Source organism: Drosophila melanogaster, chromosome X (assembly GCF_000001215.4).
Source record: "Drosophila melanogaster chromosome X".
In the NCBI taxonomy this organism is placed as follows: Eukaryota; Metazoa; Arthropoda; class Insecta; order Diptera; family Drosophilidae; genus Drosophila; species Drosophila melanogaster.
Window position 1 is genome coordinate 17852688 of NC_004354.4, and position 8150 is coordinate 17860837.

At 49.1% G+C, this 8150-nt stretch overlaps 3 protein-coding genes and 1 non-coding gene across 7 annotated transcripts; 1 reads left to right on the forward strand and 3 right to left on the reverse strand.

Annotated features, from left to right (window-relative positions):
- Nucleotides 1–270: 270 nt before the first annotated feature.
- Mco4 (Multicopper oxidase 4) lies at nucleotides 271–3442 on the reverse strand. The gene is made up of 4 exons (NM_133021.4): nucleotides 3248–3442; nucleotides 2539–2765; nucleotides 1414–2050; nucleotides 271–1342 (listed from the first exon to the last, which is right to left on the reverse strand). Exons 1-4 carry the CDS (start codon nucleotides 3318–3320, stop codon nucleotides 342–344), a joined length of 1938 nt encoding a protein of 645 aa, NP_573249.1. The 5' UTR covers nucleotides 3321–3442; the 3' UTR covers nucleotides 271–341.
- Nucleotides 3443–4286: 844 nt separating this feature from the next.
- On the forward strand, nucleotides 4287–5923 carry Srx (Sulfiredoxin). Of its 4 annotated transcripts, NM_001201738.1 has the most exons (4): nucleotides 4287–4328; nucleotides 4477–4671; nucleotides 4816–4963; nucleotides 5365–5746. In NM_001201738.1, exons 2-4 carry the CDS (start codon nucleotides 4574–4576, stop codon nucleotides 5575–5577), a joined length of 459 nt encoding a protein of 152 aa, NP_001188667.1. In that variant the 5' UTR covers nucleotides 4287–4328; nucleotides 4477–4573; the 3' UTR covers nucleotides 5578–5746. The 4 variants fall into 4 exon arrangements, with proteins under 4 accessions (NP_001188667.1, NP_573250.1, NP_001188666.1 ...); NM_133022.3 differs by lacking the exon at nucleotides 4287–4328 and having other exon boundaries at nucleotides 4425–4671; nucleotides 4786–4963; nucleotides 5365–5923; NM_001201737.2 differs by lacking the exon at nucleotides 4287–4328 and having other exon boundaries at nucleotides 4425–4671; nucleotides 4805–4963.
- Nucleotides 4390–5397, reverse strand: asRNA:CR43981 (antisense RNA:CR43981). The gene is made up of 3 exons (NR_073662.1): nucleotides 5351–5397; nucleotides 4741–4989; nucleotides 4390–4636 (listed from the first exon to the last, which is right to left on the reverse strand).
- On the reverse strand, nucleotides 5692–8113 carry Arp8 (Actin-related protein 8). The gene is made up of 3 exons (NM_133023.4): nucleotides 8035–8113; nucleotides 7381–7966; nucleotides 5692–7315 (listed from the first exon to the last, which is right to left on the reverse strand). The coding sequence occupies exons 1-3, from the start codon at nucleotides 8037–8039 to the stop codon at nucleotides 6083–6085; spliced, it is 1824 nt and encodes a 607-aa protein (NP_573251.1). The 5' UTR covers nucleotides 8040–8113; the 3' UTR covers nucleotides 5692–6082.
- Nucleotides 8114–8150: the final 37 nt, after the last annotated feature.

Here is an 8150-nt window from a genome sequence, read left to right on the forward strand (position 1 = left end):
GGAACTGCCATTTTCCAAAGCGATAAGTATCGATAGATTCTAAAAGCGCTATGATGGAATTCGAAATTACAAATAGGAGATTGATAATATTTTTGATTTGGCCATTTAGCAGACTTTTTAATAATTTTAAAAGAATCTAAACAAGTGATTTAATGTGATTGATTGTTAATTAAGGAAGTGCAGTCCAACTTTCCACGGTGATTATTACATTTAATGCTGTTTCCTGTAAAACAAATTCAACCGCTCAAAATCAATCTATTCGAAATAATGCCAGCTAAAAGTTAACGCTTTTATTGCTTATACAGGGATTTGAGTGATAACTTCGGGACCCAGGAACCCCACTAGGCCACCGAACTGCACAGACCGCAGTTGCTCACCGGGCACATCTTCATCTCCACATCCTCGCCCACCCGCACCACTGCGGCCATTCCGTTCTCCGAGTGCGGCGATATGTGACAGTGGAACATCCAGTAGCCGGGACTGTTCGAGTAGAACCGCAGGATCGTGTACCCGAAGGCGGGCACCTGGACGGAGTCCTTCAGCGGAGCACCTTTGGCGCGTCGCGGCAGCGGCGTCTTCTTGTCGATCTGTTCGATCTGGCCAATCTTCTGCTCCCCCAGCACTCCCATCCCGACGACACGGAATGTGTAGCCGTGCAGGTGGATGGGATGCGGCGTCTGCGACAGGCTGGAGATGACGAACTCCACCTGCTGGTTGGCTGGCACCTGGATGACGTTGGAGCACTGACAGTGCCGCTGGCGGCAATTGAAACCAAGATCCGCCTGTTGGGAGCGATTGCAGAAGAACTGGCCAACGCCCAGGTTGCGCGTCTGCAGCAGCGACATCTTGGGCATGCTGAAGCTGATGTCGTCCATCTGGAAGCGGAAGCCCTCGCCCTGCCGCACCTCGAACGCGTTCATGCTGGTGTAGAAGGTCACCGATGGCGCCACTTCCGGTTCCGGTCGCTGGGCATTGAGATTGGCCAACGATATGCTATTCCCAGCACGCGCACCGCTCGCATCGTCGCCCAGTTCATTGAGCGTCTTGCCCGGCGCATCGTAGGCATAGCTCAGGGTATGCGTGTCCAGCGCCCGGGTATCCGCGTCCCTGTAGTGCAACACCGCCTCCTGATGCAGCTGGTTCTTCGCACAGAAGCTGTAGCCCTTCACCCGGATCCAGTAGTTGCTCACCTCCTGGTTGGCGTGCAGCACGAAGTCGAAGCGCTCCGCGCCGTGGAACATGATCCGCTGCACCTCCACCGGCTCGATGTCGTTGCCATCGCTGGCGATCACCACCAGGTCGTGCTTATCGATGCTGAAGCTGATCGGACAGTTCGAAACGCCTGCAAATGGATGGAGGTACGTACATAAGATGAACTCAAATCCATTGCCAAAGCGCCCTAGCTTCACTCACCGTTGAAGATCACCCGGAAGCGATAGCGTCCGCCCCTGACCACCGGAAAGTGGGCATAGAGCGTGGGCTTGGCGGCCTTGACGCCCTTCTTCAGATTCCTGCCCCGCCCGTTGATCAGAATGTTCTCGGCCACGCTCTCCACGAAGTTGTGCACCCAGTCCTGGATCATGATCACGTGCTCCGACATGTCGAAGTCGTAGAGATGCGCGTGGGGATTGAGCTTGGGCGGCATTCGCACCACCAGTGGCCCAGCGAGTCCGAAGGCCCGCTGATGTTCCGTGTGGCTGTGCCACCAGTTGGTGCCGCCGTGATCCACCTCGAAGCGGTAGCGGAACGCCTGACCCGCCTCGATTGGATACTGGGTGACGTGGGGCACTCCGTCCATGAAGGGCGTTAGTCGCTGGTGCATCCCGTGCCAGTGGATCGTCGTCGTCTCGTGCATGCTGTTGATCACGTCCGCCACCACGGTGTCGCCGTAGCACACCTCGATGTTCATCCCCGGCAGCTGGCCATTGACCACCATCACCTCGCTCTCCAGTCCATCGGCGTACTTGCAGTCGTCGTTCGCCGCCAGCTGCGTTGCCAGCGCAATCCCATCGATGTACTCCTTGCCGCTCAGCTTGAAGCGGAATTTGGACTGGCAATATACAAGAGATTATATAGTGGGTATAATCCCCGGTAGTTTTAAGCAGACTCGTGGCCATTATCATTAACCAATGTCCATATGAATCCATAGGCACGTGGCTTTCAACATCTCGGACAAATAATTCTGGAGATACGGAGTGTTGGCTCCTTCCGACAGCTCAAGTTGTGAAATCTAAATAAGAAGTCTTCAATCTGTCTACATCTTGCTGGAAACTTAAGTATACAATACACAAAAGTCAAAATCCTTTGGGTAACTTTTAGATTGAAGCTACTACAGTCATACACTTTGGTTTTGTTAATCAAATAAAAGTTATCCACAATGGTGAAAGTGATAATCTCCTAACAGGTAACAGAAAGTATGCAGTAGTATAGCTTGATTCTTAAAAAACAACTTTATTCTTTAGACACCTCTCTAGATGCCTTTTTCGACTGCATCAATATTATTTTTTGGATTGCAACTACATCTCAACACCATCTCACCTGGAGGTAGCGCTTGCAGGTCTCCGCCATCGTGTCGTCGTAGTGGACCACCATGTAGTAGTAGCAGGTCATCGGCTGCTTGTCGGCGCAGTCGCGTCTGCAAGGATGCCGCTGGTTGTCCTTCTCGGCCGCCCGCCACTGCGAGGATTCGCCTGCGCCGGAGGAGAGCTGCGGATACATCTGCATGATGCGCTCGTACTTGCTAACGATCCGCTTGCCACTGGCATCTGTTGGTGTTGTTTGGAAACTGGGATTTAATGCAAATTTCATATTCACTAGCATAAGCTTAGTTAATTAGTTATTGCCGTTTTAAATATTTTTATTTGGCATTCAGAGTATCATGAATAATTATAAATAATTTTAGATCCAACACTCAAGTTGATATATAGATTTAGTACATTTGTTTTTAGTTAAAAGACCAGTTGTCCTTAAAATATGTTTGTTCGTTATTTCAAAAATATATTTTTATTTTTAGTGTCAACTCCTTGGTATTTCATGATTGGTTTTATGTGCTTAAATGCCAATATAGTTCAATATTATTCATTTTCCAAGTGGCTCGCATAAAATGGCACTTTAGTTAACCGATTTGCTTAATATCCAAAACAAAGCGTTGAGAAATATTTTAAATTTTGAAACACCAAGTATTTACTTATTTAAAAATAAACTTTAACTTTAAATTTTGATTTGATTTTCCATTTCACTTAAGCACCTTGAATGCCATATATTTGCACGCTGATGAGGCACAAAGTGAAGACCAGTGTCTGCACCAAATTGAATTTCATGCTCGCATCCAATTGAATCAAAAAAAATTAAAACAATATCACTGTGCTTAGGGTAAAAGGTAAAAATGTTGCAAAGAAGCCGCCTTTGTGGCCGTGGCTGAGGGCCAAATGTTACTGTCAGTGGGCTTCCGTCATCGCTTACCTTTTTGTAAGCAACTCCGTCGGGAAAGTCTAAAAATTACCCGGAATCGGTTGCTTGTTGCCCGTTGTCGAACATCTCGTATCGGTTAATTGAAGATTGTGCGGCCGACAAGGCACGGGAAGAACAGAGGATGCCGATTACTGACGCACATAAACGAATAATTTACCATGTTCCAGTCGCTACTGTTTGGCAAAATCAAATATGCAGTGCCATTGGCCTAGTTTTTGCATTTGCCAAAAAAAAAATGCCGGCTCAATATTACATTTTTAAGTGTAATATTTAAAATTTGTGTATTTACTGTGAGCAGACAATGATTAATTAATTAATGATTAATTAATTAATGTAATACTATAACATTAATCGAAAATACTATTTTGCTCGTAGTTCTTGCTTAAAATCCCATTCACTCGAATAATTTTTGAAAAGCCCGCGTAAGAAGTTTTCAATTTGACATTTCCGCAACAGTGCTGTCCATCTGGTCAAATGCACAGAGTTGCCAATCGACCGCGGGCCAGCTGTTGACGTTTAAAAAGCTGTCGACTTCGCGACTGTTTTTTCTTTCTCCAAAATATGCAAAACTTGTTTGTGAAGTTGAAATGGCACTTATTCCAGTCGTTATCAGAGACACCCGTACTTTTGCCCCCCAATTGCACATAGCATTTATCTCGATTTCTGATAGGGCGATGGGAATTGGGGAATGGGGCATAAACAAGCAGCAAGAGTTGTCAGCGTAGATTACACATTTTAATTTCTGTACTGACGCTAATCAGCAAGCGATTGCCCACTAGCAGAGAATTCTGTATTTTGCCACTGTCTTTGCGAGTGTTCCAAATACCCCTTCCCCCGACAGCCCATCATTAGCGTATGTATGTACTACATATATGTATTGTATTTTTCGTATTTTGAATTTCGTTTTCATTTGCTTTTATCGCACTGGCAATACTGGTCGCATGTGTGTGTGTGCGTTTGTGGGTGGTGGGGGGTATGATTATGCATAAAACAAACAACAAGTAGCTGCAGCAAAACAACATATAGCGGTAAACGAACCCACACATGAGCAGCAAACAAGTTTCAACGCCGTGCGGTGTCAAAAATCGTGCAATTGTCCGCCATGGAGTTCATTAGCCATTTCTTGCGAGCGACGAGCAGACGCACCGCCGCATTGGGTCCAATCCTGCAAAGAAATCGTAGCGAAATCATCCAAAAACAGTAAGCTTTCCATGCCACAACACTGGCTGTGTGTGTGTGGTTGCCACCAGCGTTGCCACCTACACGCACATTGATAACGCGGTTGTTTTTGGTGAAATTTCACAACTGGCCAAGATCTTTGACCAATCGACAGGCATTCCGCAGATACAGATCCAGCTGCAGCACCATGGACACCACCGTTCACTCCGCCGGCATCGATGAGACCCACCTGGTGCCCATGAGCGTCATCCAGCGACCCATTCCCTCCGTCCTGGACGAGCAGAAGGTGCAATCCCTGATGGAAACCATTAAGGTGGGTTGGTGCACGTACCCATGTACCTAGATAAGGGCAGGGTAGAAAATACGTTCGGATAAAAATCGATTACAAGATCTTAGTTAGCGTTAAAATGTGGAATACACTATATATAAGATATTAGTACACGATTGTTAGTTTGTTTTAATATTTATTATTAACTTAATGTAGCCAATTTACATAGCTTCCAGAATTAGCTTTTTAAATTTGTTATTTGAAGCTGTATATTTTGAGAATCCCTGTTGACTTTAAAAAGTTAGTTAATCATTTTTCGCGTATAATTGGTATGCTAGTCCTCAGAAATGCCTTTCAAGCAGGAAGACAACTGAAAACATGTTTCCCAACACTGGGCACATACATAGTACTGCTCCACTGGTTATTATTTACCTCTTTCACCGCAGAACGAAACCAGCGAAGATGAGGTGCCCCCCATCGACCTGCTGTGGATCTCGGGCAGCGAGGGAGGCGACTACTACTTCAGCTTCGGCGGATGCCACCGGTTCGAGGCGTACAAGCGGCTACAGCGGCCGACGATCAAGGCGAAGCTGGTGAAGTCCACACTGGGCGATCTGTATCACTACATGGGCTCCAGCGCGCCCAAGTACCTGGCCTGATCTTTGTCGCTGATCATTTGTTGTTGTTGTGCATTTGTTTTTGATAAGAATGTCGTGATCGCTGGATAAAGTTCGAAATTCACGGACATAGCAATAAGAAAAGCTTTATTCTTTGTTTTCGTAAATTTCTTTTGTTTTTTTTAATAAAGTTTTTTATTTGGCAATCGTTAAATTTGCGTAAATATACTGCGCTTATCGCCGGACTCTAAATTTGTTTACCTAATCTGCCACTGATACAAAGTAGTATGCAAAAACAGGCTTAGATTCCTTTTTGCATTCTGCATATTTGTTAGGTGTCTTTAAAAATAAAATAATTGTACAATCTTGTATAAATTTGTATGACCCCATCCGGAGTGTTTCCTTCCTCCAGGGTAATGCTTTGGTCGGCATTTTAGCCTACGGTTGCGATACTGCTTTTACTCTATTAACAATAACATAGCCTATAAAATCCTATATATAATACCTAAACATATTCGAAATGCACTGCGGCGACCATCTCATCACCTCACCAGAGGAAGGGAGATCTTTCGCGGAGCACCCGCAGTCCATGACGCTGCCAGTCGTTTTGCGATATCCACAGCTCGCGGGCGCTCTCGAGCACGGACATAATGGCCGCTCCCTTCCACGCCACCATGCCGGCGTCCATGCCCTTGATGAGGACGTTCACCTCGGACTGGACCTGCTGGCTAATCCGTTGCTCTAGCCAGGCAGCCAGACCGGGCAATTTGGCACTGCTGCCCACGAGCAGGATGGAGCCGAACATCTTGCGCTTGGTCTCGTAGCTGGACAGCCGGTTAATGGACTGGATTATGGCCTGGTCCAAGGGCAATACCAGACCCTGGCCGTTGTGGTAGCAGCCGTTCGAGTTCATCTGCCCACCAGCTGTCTGTGCACCCAGCTGCGACTGACAGTTGCTGATGGTCTCGTCTTGATCCACCACAATGAGCTCCTCATCGTCGGCGGTCACAGGCAGCTGCGGCCGCGGCTGGTATCCGGCGCTGGTGGATAGCTGCAAGATGTCGCCACCCCTTACGCCATTTTTTCGACCCGTCTCCTTCAGATACTCCGCATCGAAGCAGTCCTCGCAGTCGTATTGGTCCTGCACCGCCTGCTGTGTGAAAACCGCTTTCGTTCGGCCCGTGATGTTCAACAGCTCCGTGTGGAAGAGGGCCAGTGGCGCCATTAGGGCCTCATCGCCCACCTGTATGGTGTAGCGCAGCCACTGGCCGTTATGTTTGCGCAGGTTGAAGTGCTTCTCCTGGGCGCCACAAACGCTGGCGTTCAGGTGGCAAAACTTTTCCTTCAGCTCGTCCAGCAGATGGGCATCCACATAGCTCTCCTGCACATTGCACTCGCGATAGGGAAAGCCGCACTTTCGCAGCAGCAGGAGTAGCACCTGATCCAGGTCGCCGCCGCCATAGGACAGCCGCACCCTGGCATCCAGCTGCGAAATTCCGTCCTCGATGCAGGCTATGGAGGTCTTTTGGGCGCCAATGTCCACCACACAGCCGTACCCAATGCCGGCGCCAAAGGTGGAGGCGACGCTGTCCTGGACGAGGAAGCAGCGCCGAAAGCCCAAACGCCTCAGCAGCAGGGTCACGAACTCGCGCAGATGCCGCCGCACATAGACATCGTTGACCACCAAGACGGCGCAGTGGGTGCCCAGTTTACGCAGCGGGATCTTCAGACGCTCTTCCAGGGCGTACGACCAGATTCGTTCCAAGTGCTGCATGCTGGCCTGAAAAAAAAAAAACAGCTTCATCAGTTTAGTTTGGAAACTACGAGGAACAACGCAGCACACACTTGTAGCGAGCCGCCCTTCTCGTTGTGCACATTCAGCTCGCCCCTTTGAATGGGAAAATGGATGTCGTAGTTGCGGGCATCCACAGCACCGAGTCGCAGGATACGGTCGTCGAACAGCACGGGTGCCTCGCGATCCAGCCAGGGCTCGTCCGCCATCTGGCCACTGGGCGCCGGCACCTTCTCCGCCTGACTGCTCCGGTTGAAGTGGGCCAGTTGCTGCGGCGGAGTGGCCACCCGCAACCGGTTTTTGTTATCGACGACGCAGTGCTGCAGAATGCGCGACACCACCAGGCGCTGCTCCTCGAACTCCACCATCAGGCCGGAGTTTGAGTTGACGTTGTCCAGCGGCGGCAGCAGCGGATCATGATGCGGCCTATCGCTGGCCCCCGGACGCCTCCTGTAGGCCACCGCGTGCAGCAGGGTCAGCGGATTAAGGTCGGCCGCCCTGCCGATCCTCAAGTGCTGCGATCCAGGATGGATGACGATAATCTTTGGCGCCTCCAGTGGCTGCGCCTGCGGCTGGGGCAGCCCAATTGGCGGCGGCGCCGGATGCCGGCCACTGCTGGTGCTGCTGGCTCGGGATCGTCTGGACGAAGGGAGAGTAGCCAAGTTGCAAAATTAGTTGCTTCACATACCACTTACTTATTCACTTACTGCATCGTTTGCTTTCCGAAATCCGGATCCTTTGAAAATGCGGAAATCGGAGGCAACAACAAATGGCAACAAAGCCAATGTGACCGTGGTGCGCAAATGAGAACATTTATAAAACA

Excerpts from the sequence above, each read along its gene's own strand:
- Mco4 (NM_133021.4), bottom strand. The coding sequence starts at position 3,320 with ATGAAATTCAATTTGGTGCAGACACTGGTCTTCACTTTGTGCCTCATC. Across the intron at positions 2,766-3,247 it reads GCAAATATATGGCATTCAAG|ATGCCAGTGGCAAGCGGATC; the intron begins GTGCTTAAGTGA and ends CAACACCAACAG. Across the intron at positions 1,343-1,413 it reads CTTCCGGGTGATCTTCAACG|GCGTTTCGAACTGTCCGATC; the intron begins GTGAGTGAAGCT and ends ATCCATTTGCAG.
- Srx (NM_133022.3), top strand. The coding sequence starts at position 4,574 with ATGGAGTTCATTAGCCATTTCTTGCGAGCGACGAGCAGACGCACCGCC. Across the intron at positions 4,672-4,785 it reads AGCGAAATCATCCAAAAACA|ATCTTTGACCAATCGACAGG; the intron begins GTAAGCTTTCCA and ends CAACTGGCCAAG. Across the intron at positions 4,964-5,364 it reads CCCTGATGGAAACCATTAAG|AACGAAACCAGCGAAGATGA; the intron begins GTGGGTTGGTGC and ends CTTTCACCGCAG.
- Arp8 (NM_133023.4), bottom strand. Across the intron at positions 7,316-7,380 it reads AGAAGGGCGGCTCGCTACAA|GCCAGCATGCAGCACTTGGA; the intron begins GTGTGTGCTGCG and ends TTTTTTTTTCAG.